We start from the raw sequence: 18,124 nt of genomic DNA on the forward strand, positions 1-18,124 counted from the left end.
AAACCTTTCAACGTAACATAAAACGTGTGTTTTTTCGAGTTACTACTACACGAAAATAGAATCAGAAATATCTATACTCGGAATAACATATTGACCGTAATATCGCGGAGGCGAATGAGCGCAACAGTGGCTTTACGAACCTTTTAGCGATCCTCTCTTCTTTTCTTCCGTTCTTCGAAAAGAAAATAAATTGGAACAAGCTCGTCGAAGGAATCACGATGAAGAGATCATCCGGTAAGGAGGTAATCCGATTGTAAGACGATGACGAACAAGAATGAAAGAGATTTGGATCGGTCGTTTTAAGAGATTTGCTTTTCAGGAAAGCCACTAAGTCGCATCGTTATAAATTCGTGCTTATAATTTAGCAGTTAATTTTCAGAGCAACAGTTTGCACGGGAGTGAGGGAGGTGAGATGTCGTTGGGTGGGTGGAGTTTGGGGGAGGGTTAGTGGTGCAGGAGTTGGCTCTTGAAAAAGTTTTTTTCACGCTACGACGTGCCTGGGATTTATTTTTTAGCGAGAAACTACGATAAAGTTTCTCGCGAGGACGAGGCTTTGAGAAGCAGCGTCGTAGAAAAATATTTCGTCCTTTATAATTCCCCGGGGAGGTTATTCGTTCTACGTTTCGGATTACGAGCGTCAACTAAGGCATTCGTATAATTTCTCAAATAAATTCGTCCCACGATCGCGTGGCAAGCTTAGCGAAGGAGAGAGGAACTCGTCGAGCGAGAAGATAAAATGGCCGAAAGGAAAAAAAAGAGGATCATTTGGCTTCGCGTTCGGACACGCGACGACGACATTAATAGAATCCTTCCGCCGCACCGGTCGGTAAAGTCTTGCCGTTCAATCTACTTTGCGAAGAAAGATGAAGAGTAAAGAGAATCCTTTCAACTAACGCGCCCTTCCTCTGACTGCTTCCCCGATTGGCTCGTCCATGCTTCACCCGGTTACAAGACTTTTCTATTGTCCTCGTCGATGCTAGGGCCAGCTTAATCACTGCACTCCATTATAGCACCCAACGAACGTATCTTCTTTTTGTCCTTCCATAGCTATTTTTCCGCATCTCTTTTCTCCATCCAACGGGCTACTCCGTCCTTCTTAGATCCCATTTTCTTTCTCAACTCCGTTTCTTCTCTTTTTTTTTCCTTCACTCCCCCCTCTTTTTTTTCTCTTGTCTACTCGACCGTTCGTCCTCGCTCTCGATTCTTTCCCCTTTACGATCGACTCTCAAAGGGCTATTATCGCTAGGAATAGTCGACGACGTTTTTATAATGATTCGTCGCGCTTCGAAATATACCGTTAAAGAGAGAAACGCTCCTTAGGATGACGACATTTAACTCGTTATACTTGGAAAAAGTAATGGAAAATTCGGTGGAGCGAGAAAATGGATAAAGCGATCGTACCGTAGGAAGAGAAAAGTACATCTAGGGTTTGAAAAGTCCAAGTGCGACAGGCGATAGTATTTTTCGATCGTCCTTCATTATCGGGTAAAAAATAAATCGATGCCTTTCCTGATTCATTTAAACAGAACAAAGTGTATATTTGAATAGTTCAATCGCGATTGGGTATAATAATGAAGGATCCACAATGATCAATAGTATTGCTTTTATCATCAGAGTATTGGAAATATTTGGTTCGCCGTTGTTCACTCGATCTCCTTCTCTCTCTCTCTCTCTCTCTCTCTCTCTCTCTCTCTCTCTTTACTCCCTACTCCATGTATATCGATCCACCTGAAAATTATAGCTAGCTTCGTAACATTATAGGTCCTAAATTAATTTTGGAGAATTGTTAGTTACCGAGGACATTCGCGAAATTGCCATTGGTATAGTAATAATTTGATAACGAATCAATTTTCTCTACCGTAGCTAAAATTCATTTTCGTATTTGTACGTACTAACTCTCGTAGGTATCATACTTTCAATCGGAATCACCAGCAATTTGTCTTTTTTATATCATGTTATATACGTGTACAAAGCCGCGTATAAACGTGGCACGCTTTCCTTTATCGGTCTACACTTTTTAACGTTAAAGTAATTATATTCGCGTGACAAAGGGTCAATGTTGGGTATACATGTTATTCTAAACTGGTGCAAATTTGATAGTCTATAGACGCGTTGATATCGTTTTCCGATAATGCCGATGTTTTATGAAGAACATACCATTTTACGAATAATATCAATCTCTTTCTACGAACAACGACGACTTCAAAATTAATGTTTCGAATATAATTATTGCGATCATTAGGAATTTTTTTTCAATTCAGAAACAATATTAATGATTTGATAAAGCTTTATCGTAGTTATTCTCGAAACGATATTCTTGGAGGTCGAAGAAATACATTGGAAGAAAGAATCAGAGATAAAATGACAGAAACGAGGAAATTCGTTTTGCGTAGATACGACGTGTTTGATTCGTGGATCGTTTCCTTTCGTGTTGATCGCGTCGGTTTACTCGCACCAGTTTTACGAACTGGTTTTACGGTTAAAGCATAAATCGAGGTCGAGAAAGTTTGAGGTAGAATCCTTCGTGTAAGAGAGCGAAGCGATGCGAAGAGTCCAACGACAGAGAGAGACGACAGAGAGAGAGGAGAGAGAGAGAGAGAGAGAGAGAGAGAAGGAGCAAGAGATTCTGGTCTAAGGGTAGCTCCAATGCACTATAGATGATAAAGGTAAGAGATAGATAGATAGATAGATAGATAGAGGAAGAGAGTGAGAGAGAAGGGGAAAGAAGGGCAACGGGATTACGGCAGCCGGGTGCTCCTACAGAATGAAGTCGGATCATATTTTTAAGATGCAATTTCGACGGAAATCTCTTACGCAGTAGCAGCTGCTACCTGCTCACCGTTAGCCCGTTTTCTGCATCCTTCGCAAGCTACGACGCATATCCAACGAAAGGTCGCCTGGCGTATGGAAAGGAGGAGGAAAAGAGAAAAGAGAAAGAGAGAAGTAGGTAGGACATGACTTCCAGCGCTACGAAGAAGAGGGACGATAATGCACTTCAAGTTAAAACGAAACCTTGGAAACGGAAGTCGTAATCGTGAGAATCGAGACGATTATGCTGCTCTCGATTTATCGTTACTATTTTGACGGGTTTAAGTTAAGTAAGGATCTCTCAGAGTACAAAAAGAGAGAATAGTTAAAAGATCTTTTGTTATTTGCGTTATTCAACTGCCGTATCGAACTCCTCGAATGTATGTTTACTTTATGCTAATATCTGTTATTTTTAACCATTAGTATCATCTTATTCTCATATATACATATGAAATAATATATATTGTGATATATTCCTTCTCTTCTTAAAGATATCATAAGTGCTACGATTGTTATGAGATTCGTAGCTTCACGATTTACATTTATTTTTGTAAACAGAAGTAATATCTGAAGTACGAAGTAAAGTTATCGAAGAATATAATCATGAAATTTTATGATACATTTAAATATCCAGGAATCTCAGAAAATCGGATCTCACATAAAGTTTTCGTTATGGTTTCTCACGATGTAATAACACGATCGAAATTAACGTTTAGTGTTATGTGTCGCGTTTCGATGTGCGATCAAGGCGATTAAAATTCAGGAAAGATACGAGTAAGCGTACAGCTTGTATATGTGTGTGTGAGAGAAAGAGAGAGAGAGAGAGAGAGAGAGAGAGAGAGATAGGGAAAATTTGTTCTTGATAGCTTAGGATTTGCATTCTGTGAAAGATTTTCTTTAATTGTCACTAAAGACTTTATAAGAATACGATCTTATCTATTATATTTGCTGCTAATTATAAGTACCAATCGAAATAGATTACAATTTCTATAATTAACGTAGAGGAAAGTTTGAAATGAGTCTCTCGTTAGAAATCCCAGGAGGATATCGTTCTCTTCTTTTTCCGAAGTGGCGACGAAATTTCATTGAAGTACTTAAGAAATTAGGACATTATAAAATTAGCCATGATTATCAGACGAGTAAATCAATTATAAAAAAGATAGTGATTAGAATTAAGATATTAGGTATATAAGTACCATTTTAAATAATTGCTTGTATTGCAAGATGCATCGTTATGTTATGGATATTTAACATACTTGTTTACTGAGATTTTTATAAAATAGGAGATCGATCGTATATATCTAACATATAATGGATTTTGTAAGACCCATGCTTCACTATTTCCTTTTTTGTTTTTGAATGCACAAGTCTCAACTCTTACGTATACTCGTAACATAAAATTTTACGATTTATTTGCGATTGTCATGCTTATCACACATGGTCGAAAATAATTCCGAATAAAGTTTCGATAGATACCTAGATTTAAAAGAGAAATAGATCGAGGAAAGTATCTGCCGTTATCCAGTGGATGTTAAAATCTGGCGCGTCGCGACACAAAGAATGCGATATTTTATTTCGTGAAACGTATAGGTGGATCGATGCAACAACTCTCTAATAAATGTTTTTTCGAAGATAAATTAGACCAATTCGTTGTCAGAAGATTATCCGATTTGGATCGTTCGTACTTTGTGTTTCTTGTAAAAATTGACGAGATTAATGGATACGATTGTTTTTTAAAGAACGGAGAACTGAAATTTATCGACGTTCCGAACATTCCGACGATCCGGATATGCTGCTTCATTTTTGTTATGTCGGATTCACCTTTTTCTTGCATTTCCGTAGCTATGCCATACAATCGTAATACAGGTGTATTACGTTCGGATAAAAATACAATCGATACGTGAATAAACTTTCAAAAGTGCTATAACAAATAGAAGAGACGAAATCGCGTGTAAATTCGCAAATTCGGATCGTTGAAAGTGTTTACGCTTTGAATCTAACGATGAAAAAGTGAAAGATTTATAATAGACGTTTCTTACGTCGTGTATCCATGTTAACTTTGACCAGGGTGGATTGGCTCTAATGTGACACTCGAAGTAAACGTCGTCGCCTTCCTTGATATCCTCCGGACTAAGGGTTGATCCGAGATTTAATGACACGATCGGAGGATCTGTAAAGATAACGAGAATGCCCATTTATTATTTCATTGTAAAGTAATTCATTTTATCGCGTATGTTGTAGAAAAAAGCGAGCGGAGTATAAGAAAGCTCGTTGAAAGAATTATTTGAACCTCATTAAATATTTGTATAGTTAGAAATGAAGACATAAGAAATTGTTGCTCATTCGTAGAGAGAATGAAAGTGGAAAAAATAGAGGAACGCGTGGATAGGTTGGAAGAAAATTAGTAGTAGCCATACGACTAGTCATGACAGGCAACACCCTCGAACTTCTGTTATGGGACACGTAGGAAATGGAGTGTTCCTCTTGCACGTCTTCTACTATTTTTCCTCATAGCGAGGGAATAGGATGAAGGGCTTAGATACGTTTTATCGTTTGGGCGGACTCCACCCTCGTAGAATTTCATCAACCTGATATCAGCTTAAGGGGCACGTCCGTCCTCTTCGTCCTGCAGAACGGGTGCGACCTGTCTATCCTTCTTTTCGATAGGAAATATCGTCGTCCTTTGCTTTTTTCGCAATCGTCCATCACTTTCGCGAATATAGCGAGCTTATACTGGTTTTATATAAATAGGGAAAATGAAAAAGTGATGGATGGATGGGTATTATCTTTTAATTTCAATAATATGTTATTTGTGTATTCATATTAATAGACATGATTAACTAAAGAATAATATGAAAACGATAGTGATTGTTTACTCCTTTTTCAAGTCTTCTCATTTCTTTTATCTTTTTTAGAGTATTCGAGAAAAAAATAGACTCTCCGTTCTCTTCTTGTTTTCTTCCTCGTACATATCTCCTATTTACAGAGTTCATTACTTTAATGATGTTGTGTCTTATTCAGTGTCTGTTTTACAGCATTTTCTTTAGTCCTTTTGCAAGACCTTATGCTGTATCTCGATAAATTTTCTTTCTTTTCCTTTCTTTATATCATTGCTTATCTTTTCTACAGGCATGTACTCCTTTTAAATAGTATTAATTAGCTTGATCACGTCAGCTATCTTCTCCATCTCTTCCACTTTTTTCTTTCTTTTCGTTCTCTGGCTCGACAAACACAGCGAAGCGTTCTCTTCGGTAATTCTCCTGTATACGCCATCCGTTTGGAAGTTTTCCTTTTTTCGTCAAGATTTTTGCTCAGACTAACAATAAATTCTTCCGTCCCGTTCTTTTCTCATTCTGAACGTTCTTTGCGAATTGAGCGACGAGGACGACAACGAGGACGACAACAAGGACGACAACGAGGACGGCTACGAGGACGAAAACGAGAACGACGACATCGGTGAAGAAAAGCCGAATGACTTCTCGTGCGAGTATAATTTGAAGGATGCTTCGGGACAGCGAACGTAATTGAAAACGTGACATAACGTCATCTTCTTCTTTCTGTAGATATCTTTTCTTCGTTCACAGATCACGACCAGTACCTTTTGTTCTCTTTCTTTTCTTCTTTCGCTTACCTTTTCGACCAAGTGGACACGGTTATGCAATGGACAAAAAAATGCAAGTATTATTGGAGCTCAGTGAGGAGATAAAAAGAAATTAAAAGTCATACTATTCCTAGGAGCTACAAATCCTGCTCCCGGTGATAAAATATTAATTTCACTATTACCCTGGATAGAGAGTAATCGCTAGGATAGGAGGAATTCGAAGATCGATCGAAATTTTTCTCGACAACGTTGACACGAAGGAGAGTACGGCCATTATTCTTTCCATGTCCTTGCTCCTCTCCGACGTCTGTCTTCATTTCAATATTCATCGCTAGGCTCGCCATAACTCTCGACAAGTCGGAACGTAAAGTTTACGAGGTCGGATGAGCGTAGTCACGTGATAAATTTGGCCTCCATGTAGAAGTAGGGGTGGGATCGACGTGCGTCCAACGAGGATATACGTGGAACGGCTGCCACCCGGTATGTATCGCGAGCGGACCTACATAGTAGGTACATAGCGCGTCGCTATGATAAATAAAAAGGTCCTCGTAAAAAAAGGACTCGACGTTCGTTTTGTCTCTCTGTCTCTCTTTTTGTGTCGTCGAGCCTTTGCCATTTCGAACGGTACGATCGACCAATGAGCTGTCATTCGTGTATAATAAGTGATCGAGAGATCAACATGGGATTCGGAGCGAAAGATTACGCTGAAGAGGCGTCACGAAGGGGCAGGGGCGGGTAGGAGGAGGAGGAGGAGGAGGAGGAGGAGGTATATGCACATAGTTGAGCTTCCAAAACGGGATCGAAAAAATGGAGTTGTCGTCGGTAGATCAAAGAGAACGCGCCGACAGACTGTACTCGTACTCTCATCGATATTCTCCCTCTCTTCATTGTAGGATGCATTCATCTATACACTCGTCAACATTTTTGATTTGAAATAAACTCGCTCAAAGATGAAAGTGAAAAAAGGAGAAAAAGCAAAAAAGGTCTCTTTTTTCGTTTGTTTTTTCTCTTTTCATTTGCCAAGTCAGATTTGTCGCGAGTCGCGATAAATAGTCGAGTTAATCATGCACAAAAAAATAAAGTTCGACGAGATGTGAACGATCGATCGCGTATTTTGCGTACGAACGATCGGTTTTCCAGAAAATCGTCTGACTCGTAAAAGTAAGTCGTCAGGCGGTTCTGTCGAGAGCTCGCGATCGAATCGGTTACCGATCGCCATTCTTACGTAACAAGCCTCTAAAATCAAGCCGGAATCGGAACGTCATAAAGGGAGCTTCGGCAAGGATTACGAAGCAGCATGAGAGGATAAGATGACGGGGAGGGATCAGAGGAGGAATTGAAGACGAAAGAAATGGAGTTGTCGCTCGTAGATCAATCAGAACGTCCGAATTCATAGACAGGTTCCTTTCACTTTACGAGTCACCCTCGTTGAGAGATCTCCCATCTTTTTTGGTTTCCTTTTCTTTCTCGTTTCTTTTTACGACATTTCACCGAGAGATCGCAAGGGAATAGAGTACGTTCTTGCGTTAAGGAAACGCGATATATAAGACTGAAAGGTGGAGGGTGCTGGTTCTTCGTTGAAATTTCTGCTGTAGCTCGCGAGAAATCTCGCGCAGATCCTTTTATTGGTGCAATAAAAGTAGCGCTGTCGCACGCGCGCGCGCTCGCTCGCACGACGCATGAAATAAAGAAGCTCGTAAAATCGGTCGGTTCGGTGACGCGTTGCGAATGAGGATGAGATTGCCGATGAGAAAACGGCTGATTCCCGTTTCTATTCTTCTCTTTTCTTTTCTTTTCTTTTCTTTTCTCTTCTTTTTTTACGACGTTCGCGTGGATCAATAATATCTTTCAAGGTGCAACGTGTCGTACCTGTTGAAAATTACGTTTTTACGACGTCCCGCGTGTTTCATATAATTTGACTCGACAATTTTTCATAGTAGTCCATGTCAAAATTGGAATCATTTTCAAATGGGTAACTAACACATTTTTTGATTTGAATGAGTTGAACGATGCATGCGTCGTCAGACATACTTCTATTCTACGTTTTATTTTTTGTCTTAATCCCACCACTTTTTTTCCCTTTAATATCGTATACTTACACACAACGTCGATCTTCCATGACTTTTCAAGAAAGAGTCCCGTCACATTTGGATTTTCTGCCCTGCAGGTTATTGATTTCCCATGATCTTCGACACCTGGTTCGAATTCCACTAGGCTAACCGTACGATTTTCGGATCTCTCTTCCTATAAAATATAAAAACGCAGTAAAAGAAATTGTTATGTGATTACTGATATGAGAGATGTAATATCCTAGATATTATATTAGGTATATTAAATATTAAATATTATCGAATTTTACATAGGTTTAACGTCGAAAAATGTTCATAAATCGATGCAATTAAACATTATCGAATAGTGTATATACGATTTATCGTTATGGCGTTTTCTTTGAATTTTTTAATTTGCTCGGTGTCATTGACCTGTCATTGAACTTATTAAACTTATAACAATTTTCAACGATGTAAACGTTATTAAGAATTTTTATAATCAGCCATTTCTTCAATAATGTATGCATCCATTATAGCTCACGTTTAATATCGAATAAAAAAATTTAAGCGTGTTTGGCATCGAGTTTGTTGCATTTAAATTAAGGTCAACTATTCGATTATGAGCATCTTCTATATGAGATCCCTTGTAATCGGAGAGAACTGCAAACAATATTATTTTTATATATCTATAAACTGCTAAATAATATTAAAAACTGTTTGGTGTTTCGAGGTATATTTTCTTATAGCATAAAAGCTTACTAGACATAAAATGCTTTCCCACGTTACGATACATAGAACCTCTTATGCGGCTAACGCACCATTAACCAGAATATGAACCTTATGTACGGATTTGGAGTTTCCATTAAAATTTTTTTTTTTACTTCGATGAACTCATTTACTAGGATATTGCATTTGCTCTATTTCCCTCTATTGCCTCTAACTTAATATTCATTTATCGATTCTCTCGGGTACATGTGATTAACATAATCATACCATCTAATTTGTATTATCAGGAAGATGATTTCTCGTAGAACAAATATACAAAAAATAAATAAATCGTACTATTTATTTAGGAGAATAGTTAAATAGATCGCAGATGAGAACAAACAAAATTAATTGTACAATTCGTGTCGTGGGACTCGATAAATTTCTCTCTATCTCCGAATGTCTATCTATCTGTCAAGCCCTTTCCGTCGTGCAAATGTGTATACCAAATTTAAACACGGTGGTTTCGTTGTTGAATGTAAGAGGAGAGTTAAGGATGGTAAGGAGCGCGAGGTGCGACGAAGAGAGACGAAGGAGTAGCAGGCGACAGACTGAGTACACGATACGCGTTAACGAAAGATGTGTGTGCGCTTTCGCTGAAGCAGAAGTCCCAGTTACCAAGTGGAATATCTTGTTAAGGAACTCGCTGAAGGTGTCGGACTCTGTTCTCTTGCAAGTGCGTTCCACCGTTTATATATAAGCCAAAGCTCACGATCACCAGCTGCTAGTAGAAGTCGGAGGAGTTTCTTTCGAATGATTATAGAATGGGAGAGAATCGACGAAAGACCAATGATTCTATCAAAGAGAACACGAAAGATTTCTTGAGACAGTTCAGAACAATCTCAAATTCTTTGAGATATTTTCTCCACGAATAAATACACTTTCGTACAAAGTTCATCGCGAATCCGATGTAACTTTAGTAAGGAGAATTCTCATTAAAACACAAACGACTCTTTGTGAAGTGAATTGTGGAAAAGTCGAGTTAGTAGATGTACGACGACTCCTTTATGACAGCGGTACCGGAAGTAACGTTTAATTAGAAATACTTAAAAAGTCTATTTGTGTCTGCAATTTTCGAAATTTTTTAACGTTTCGTAATATACTCGAGATATCAGCGAACCGCTATCAGTTTTTTACTATGTTTTCGTAATCAAGAAGAGTAAAGAAGAAAACAGGAGTAAAAAGATAGAAAGAGAGACGGGTCAGGAGTTAAAAGTGACGCCGAAAGTCGAGATCTTCGTCCTTAACTCGACGGTTTTGCCTGTACTCGACATTTTTAATTTCGTATTCAAAGTCCGATTGCGCTCAACCCGTTGCCTCGCTCCTACTGCACTTGGTTTCTCTTCTTTCCTTGTATCACCCTCCACTTCGCATTAACCTACTCGAGTTTTACGAGGGTTTCGTTTTACAAAAGCATCTTTTTACTCGTTTTCTCTCTCTGTCTCTCTTTCTCTCGTTCATACTTTCTTTCCTTTTCTCGATCTCCACCTTCTGTAGTTGCCCCTCCAACTACTCCCTGGTATTACCTTAACGACGAAGCGAACGTAATTTAAGAAAAATAACAATTCCTTGGGTCATCCGGAACGCATTTCGGAAACCGTAACAAGTTGTAGACGTAACAGTAGGTAGCGAAAGGATAAGGATGAAGAAGAAAAAAAAACTAATTCAATGGTGCAAGATGGCAGATGACGGTTGCCACGAATACAAGAAAAAGAAAAATATATACGGCTACGTCCAGTATAGTTAATTTTGGTTTGTATTAAGGTCGAGAGCCAGCTCGTAAGCAACCGTTATGTGCAACATCTGCACGAAAATTGTACTAGTTCTCGTTCTCTTATCCTTTCGACGAAAGAAATCAAATTGTTCTAGTCGACCTATCTCAAGACGAAAAATAGTAAAGCGTACGTACGAATTCTTGCTATCATTTTTCACGTTGCCTTTTCTCTTTTATTTTTCTTCTTCTTTGTCGCGTTATATAGTTGACGAGAGGAACGGAAGCAAGTGTCTTGACTACGTAAAGAGTTGATTATTAAAGGGTGGCTTAGAAGGGCGGCACACGCGTTTCCGTGGATTTTCGAAAATCATATTTTCTGCGATAGCTATATGGCATCCTCGTTATCTCGAGTCAGGAATACGGCTTTGTCTACTATATCCTCGGATTTACCTCGCTTCGCTCTTCGAAATTCACTCCCTTTCTCTCCCTCTACCTCCCTCTTTCTCTCTCCCCCCCTCTGTGCGGTTGTCTTGCGCGCACGTCTCCATTCTCCGTGGGCTCCATGCGTGTCCTCCCGCAGGTGAGGGAGGATAGTGGAACAAAGAGCAAAGGAGGAAGGACGGAAGACACCGAGGTGGATGGCTATAGGATAATCAGGATGGTAATACGGTAGAAGTGCTATACGTGATCCGTCGGCTACAGGATCTGCTTATGTTAATATCTATCCTCGCCTCTATCCAAGCCCTTCTTCCTCGAACGCGGCCAATTCTACAACGGTCGAGTCGAGCGCACCCTTTCTCTTCGAACCCTTGAACCCCTTAGACCTTTCCCTTGCCGTGCTCAAAGCTCCTGCTCCGGGCTTATATTTTATTATCTCGTACTTAGGAGAGACGCCAGGGAGAATTTTAAAGAGGCACGTCGGCACCTTCGACGTCGTTCTTGAAAACGAGACTGTGGTTGGAGGTACACGAGCCCTTATCAGTCGCTCGTGCTGCCTGTCACGAACGAAACGCCCGAGATTCTTCGTTAATTGTTCGTACTTTGAAATTAACGGGTCGAATTAAGCGCTGACTCGGTAATGTCCCAAGCCGTCTGTGTTCCTCTTCTTCGACGACGTTCCCGCTGAGTCCTTAAGTTTTTACTCCTTCGACGTGGCTAAGAGTTCGTTAATGTTTCGCGTCGATCGCTTATCTCGAGATTTGCATTTACATTCGGAACGTGCGCCGTTTTCGATTGTCCTGTTTCGTAGCTGCTCTATTTTTAATTTCATTTTTCTTTACGTCATTTAATTGTCATTGGCTTAATATAACCTTAAGCATAGATCGATCGCTTATAATTTGCAATTAGTTTCTAGTATCATATAAAAGAATGCATCGTGAATGGTCGAGCTCCCAGTAAATGACATAAATGTTTCTCAATATTGTAGGAGTGATCGATACTTTGGCCGATGTTACTCGTTCAATCGTGAGAGTTGTTAATGAACTACACGAAATTAATTAGGGTCGTTCGTCAGTATGATATGGAGCCAACAACGAGGACAGTTTCGGCATATACTCTCAACCATGTACGAAAGTTACGTTTGTAATTTTGAATTATCGATAAATGTTCCATCCCTTGGGATCGTTGGAATTTAACTAGGATGATATGAAAGTGGAATACTTAGTCTAGGGTCAACGACGATTTTGAATTTCTAATGAGTATGATTAAGCAGAAATAATAATTTCATTTTCGAAACAACGTATGAATTAGAAGAGCATTCCGTTTTCGAATTTTCTAATCGTAAGTACAATTGTGCCGTAATGGAAATTCTTTAGTAACGTGTTTGTGGGGATTTTGAATTCTTTTGACACTATATTAAATTTGTTAACACGTTTGACAGACGCGCATAAAAGATTTGTAGCTTTTCCTTTCACCACTATTACCGAGCTAGCCCTTTGGGAAGTCAACGCTAATGTGCTCTTTGCGATACATATATTATGAGGTAACATTGAATATTCCCACAGGATAAAAGCTCGATTCTGTGGTCATGTTCGTCCGTAGTATACATTGTCGGACACTTTAAAGGATAGCGAAGTTGAACGCTCGCTTAAATCTTATTTGATCTTAAATTCAAACTAAAGTTTCTTTCGATGAATGAACTAGTTAATGATAAAATTAAAGTTTTCTTCGCGATGTAAAAGGTGAATCGGATTTAACACGATTAAATCGATTAAATCGATTTGATCTAAAAAATGTAAAAAAATATTGCTTTTGAAAAAAATATTAAACCTTCAAATATAATCGTGTAAGACGTGAGACTAGCGTAATTCGTTCAACAAATGAAATTAATCATTTTTTATATTATTTATTAATATTTAATTAATAATACAATTATCATTAATATTAACAACTTTTTCCTACGTTGATACGAAAGCTTTTGAATATCTTTACAAAGATTCGTTCTTGGAAATAAAAAACTTGTTTATACGCTTATAATTGCTAAACGTTCGTATAAAATTCCGCTTAGTCCTGTTAAAGATTGTGAGTGAATGTAAAGAGAATGGGACTGGTTGAAACGGCATAGCTTAATTGGCAATTAGCATACTACCAATGAAAACATCTGGATCCGACAGGTGCGGCTCCCGTTAATTCAATCGTTGCACCTCGAAAGCTCAAAGCTAGCCGTTCCTTTCGATTCCCTTTCAAAAGCGAGTGCGACTCGAAGCTGGAGAATCGAATCCGTTGAAAAAGAGTGCTATCTCTCTCACACATTCCATCTCTATCTCTCTGTCTCTCTCTCTCTTTCTCTTTATCCGGTTGTCTAGTCTAGAAGAGTACGCATGCGCATGTACGTCCTACGTTTCGCGTTCATCTCCCTCTTACTCCATCTCGGTCTCTCATCCCTTTTGACTCTGTTTCTCTCGGAAGATCTCTCCCAGGGGAAAGATTCGTGATCGGGGGATTGTAGTTATCGGTTTCCTCGGGCGCTTCGACCTTTCTCCTCATCCTCCTCTTAGTACCTTTTACTCTCAGCGCGTTCTCTCTGGCACCTCCTCCCTCTCTCCTTGGCAAGTCCTTTCCTTCGTAATTCTTAGGAGTGCCACTGGAAAATCGAAGCGGCCACGATCTTCCCACTATGTCTAGAGATCTCTTCGGCACCTAAAGGCGTAACCTCGGTCATGGGAGGCCCTCGTTAAGGATCGATGGCCTCGTTACCGGACAACCTGTCTCGTAATGTGGATCGCGCTGTACCAGAAGATACTTCATGGCAGATGGTACTTTAGAGGTGTCGCATCTCGATACCCTTTCCTTATTCTCTTCGATCTTTTTTTTTTTCTTTTCTATTTAAAACAAGAGATGTACTAACGATCCACCTTCCGATGAATATGGATGTACGGTTGTTACCTATCCTTCGGAAATCTTCTTTTCCCTACTCTCTCCCTAATTTTAATCATTTCTCGATAAAAAAAGAGATCACCTTTCGTTCTTTGCGTTGCAAATACACGCAAATCCTTCGTTGAAAGTACGTCAGAATATTTGGAGAGAAATTAAAGGACGGAAGATCAACGTGCTGGTCGACGAGGCAGTGACCGCCGAACGATTTCGTGTATCGGCAAATCGAAAACGACATTACGACTTTTGATATCGTTAAAACTTTTCTCGAATCGATCAGTGACAACGAAGATAATCGTTTAATAAGAAGTTATTGTGATATACGATGCTACTTGGTTTTATCAATAATTACTTATTTGACGGACTAGTTTTGTTCTGTATCGAAAAAAAGAAATCGATCGCGATAATACGAAGAAAGATAGATAGGTGGAGAGAGGGAGAGAAAGAGGGAGAAAGAAAAAAGAGAAAGAAAGAAAATGTGCAAAAAGCTACTTTTGCAATCGCAGACAAAAGGTATACGATGCGACGTCTCGTGGGTGCCTGAAAAAGCATAAAAGAATGTTCCGCTTTTTTCCTGTCCACCCGCTCTCTCTTTCCCAATAGGTCGAAACTTCTAATCTTGGGTTACATTATTTCTACTTTCCATCCTTACCGTCGTGTGCTTCAACTGTCTTCTCCGTCCTTTGTACCATGTAATTACTGCCGGTGGTCTTGAACCGGTGGTCTCGCATTCCACCCCATAGTGCCTTCCTGCTAGTAAAGACTCGTTACCGATTTCTTTTTTTCCGGGTCTTCGTATGGCCACAGTTAAAGGTTTCACTGCAAAGATATCAAAAAGGATGAGTTACTTTTATAAGTAATGGAGGCGTTATATCGAGTAAAACGAGATCGATAATAGATATAATTTCTTATTATCGAGGATAATAAATGAAATAATTAACGTTAAATATGGATATCAACGTTTCCTATTTCCACTTTGTTATTTTAGAAGGAAATATTTTTCCATAATTAGCAAGAAATTTCTCATTAATACCATTTGCCGTAATTTATTTTAACTTGATCTGCCAATCATTCTTTTCCTTTTTTTTTCTTGAAGCTGTGCTTCGCAATTACATCAACGATCAATACTAATCAGGCGCGATAATTAAGGTGGATAAATGAGGGCGTTCTACGTGAGTTCAATGCGAATGCTGAAATTCGTTCAGAAACATTGAACTCTGGTCGATCATTTGTCATTTTCATTCGTTTGAGCTTCATCGATGGTACTTTCGTCATTGCATATACTACTATCTGGCTTAATGGTGTTATTCCAGAGATGAGCACTTGTAAAGCTTCCTGCGAATTGTTCATTCGTCGTTGTCGTTGAATGATTTTACCAGTGCGACCGTATAAATAGAATCGAACGTTAAGAATAATTTATTATTGTTTTTCATAGTCAATTGTCGATATCGAACGATTATAATGATTTTGAATTTAATTCTTTGGACATTGCATATGTATCGAGAATGATTAAAATAAAAGAAGAGGGAGACGGTGTGTATGTGTGTGAAAGAGAGAGAAAGAGAGAGAGAGAGAGAGAGAGAGAGAGAGAGATATTTTGCAATCTCCAATTTCGCAGATTTCGTTTTCACGATCGGTCTGTCTCGCTTGCGCTCGATATTTTTTTCTCCCGTTCTCTCTTTCTCTGTCTGCTCTTTGCTCTTTTTTAAATTTCCTCTCTCGCTTTTTGTTCGTCCAGTGGCATGAAATGAATACGCGGTAGATACATGGCCACTTGGTCGAGGTCGCGAAAATCAAAGGGGAGGCGTCGATCAATCTCTATACCTCTTTTCTCTTTGCCCTTTTTTTCGCTCTTTCTCGCTTTCGCTCTGATTTTTTTTTCATCCGCCACTATGATGGCCTCTGCTTTCTTTCTTTCTCGCTTGCTCCTACTACCGATAACGGGTCTTCAATTTCACCGGAGCTGTTTCGAAAAATATCGTAACTTTCACAACGCCCATGATTTAGCGTGGATCATTCAGGTGTGTCGTTTATTCTTCTCTACGATCGAAAAAAAAAATCAAGGAAAGCATTATTAGTTGAGGTACCAGGGAAAAAACTCGTACAATACCTTTCGAAGTGTATTCTGCTTCAGGAAAAATAGCGCGTACTACACTTGTTTGTTATATGTGAAAAACATGCCCGTTCGGATAATAAGACAAAAGGTTGTGAAAAAACACATGGAAAAAGAGGTCATAGAGACGTAATATAATACGTAGGAAATTATCAAATAGGAATACATATTTTCGTTTCGTTTATAAAAGCGGTACAAAACAATACGAATAATTCTTAGAACGTATTTTTCTCATCTTAAAAAGAAAATCGGGTTCTCCATATTTCTCTTCTCAGCTCAAACTAAAGAAAGGATTCTAAAAAGTCTCAAGGAGAACGCCGCTGCTTCCAAGGCTCGCAACTCTCCTTCGAAAGAGACGAATGAATCGTTGGGTGGGTCTCGAGGGTGGATTTAATACATTTCTCGTGTTATCTTCCTTTATCTTCCCTTAAAGACGATTCACAGCGGCGAAGAAGTAAAGGATGTTGGCCCACTTCTGCTGTCTCGTAGATTTTATCTTTAATGCGGGACAAGATAGGCCTCTGATTTGTTAGTTGACCGATAAGAATTCTTATTTTATTTGTTTTTTCTACTTTTTTTTTATATTCTCCTTTTCTTCCGTGTTCTTTCTTCTTTCGTAAGTTCTTTTGTTATAAGAGTTTTATTTTACAAGGTTTTTGAGAAAGAACGAATAATTATATTACACTTAATTCCTTTCGAATACTCTTTTAACGATATTAGTTCGTTCTTCTAATAGAATTTTTTTTTCCTTTCAGTACCTATCCAAGAGTTAATGAGATATAACTTTTACTTACGATTGAGGTCCAACGTGATAGAAGTTAACTTAGGTTCTACTAGATCCGTATTGTGTGCTTCACAAGTAAAGTTAGCGCCAAGTTCCGATCGTGTAATAGGTTGCAACGTTAGCCTGAAATGTAAACGAATTGTCTTCCTGTATATTATTCACAAAAATTTTATTAACTACTGGGTAAGTAAATATTTTAATTTAAACAATTACTTATTCTCGATGACGTCTCCAGCATTATTCTCGTACTCCTCATCTTTGATGTGTCCATTAATAAGCCATCTAACCATAGGCTCGGGTTTACCTGTCATCAGTAAAAGAATTGTATTATTTTTATATTTTATTAGTAACAATATAGAAAAATTAGGATGTTCTATTGGTGCGTAAATATTGATAATTGATCGATGCTACATATTAACGTTGAATGCATATAAATAAAAATAAACCAACCAAAGGAAGGGATTTTTATCAATCATTATATTCAATCATAACTTTTACAATCGATAAGTTGCCTTAACGAGAAGATCAAAAAGCGAAGTCATTAGACAAATGTTGGTGTATAGAAAATACATTTCAATGCGATCTTGCATTCCCTTCTCGATCTCTAAGCTAGATTAAGGAAAGCTTTGCTTTGATTTCAAAGGAAATGGGACGCAAATTAACGAGAATTTGAAATTTAAAGAGAAATGCTATTAAAGGAGAGTTTTCATAACATTCGTACAATAATTTTCAATCGGATGAGATTGTTTTTATTTCTGTCTATATTCTATTATTTTAACTGTAACACACGACAATGGTAAACAACGATTTGGTTTTAATTAAAATTGAGAGCTGCTGAATCATAAATATTTAAATGACAGAGAACAGAAAAAATGCAACTTTTTTGAAAAGTAATTGAGAAAGAAATGAAATAGGAGTG

The 18,124-nt window shown here is 38.5% G+C and overlaps 1 protein-coding gene across 4 annotated transcripts in view; it reads right to left on the reverse strand.

The window, feature by feature from the left end:
* LOC122632651 (nephrin-like) overlaps positions 1-18,124 on the reverse strand; it is a 272,598-nt gene that overhangs the window by 32,612 nt on the left and 221,862 nt on the right. For all 4 annotated transcript variants that reach the window (XM_043819739.1, XM_043819738.1, XM_043819741.1 and 1 more), the window contains 5 exons: positions 17,419-17,509; positions 17,216-17,328; positions 14,961-15,127; positions 8,509-8,653; positions 4,848-4,978 (listed from right to left, as the gene is read on the reverse strand). In XM_043819739.1, the coding sequence (XP_043675674.1) occupies positions 4,848-4,978; positions 8,509-8,653; positions 14,961-15,127; positions 17,216-17,328; positions 17,419-17,509 (647 nt within the window). The remainder of the gene's footprint in view (positions 1-4,847; positions 4,979-8,508; positions 8,654-14,960; positions 15,128-17,215; positions 17,329-17,418; positions 17,510-18,124) is intronic.

The sequence above is a fragment of the Vespula pensylvanica genome, chromosome 10 (assembly GCF_014466175.1).
Source record: "Vespula pensylvanica isolate Volc-1 chromosome 10, ASM1446617v1, whole genome shotgun sequence".
NCBI lineage: Eukaryota > Metazoa > Arthropoda > Insecta > Hymenoptera > Vespidae > Vespula > Vespula pensylvanica.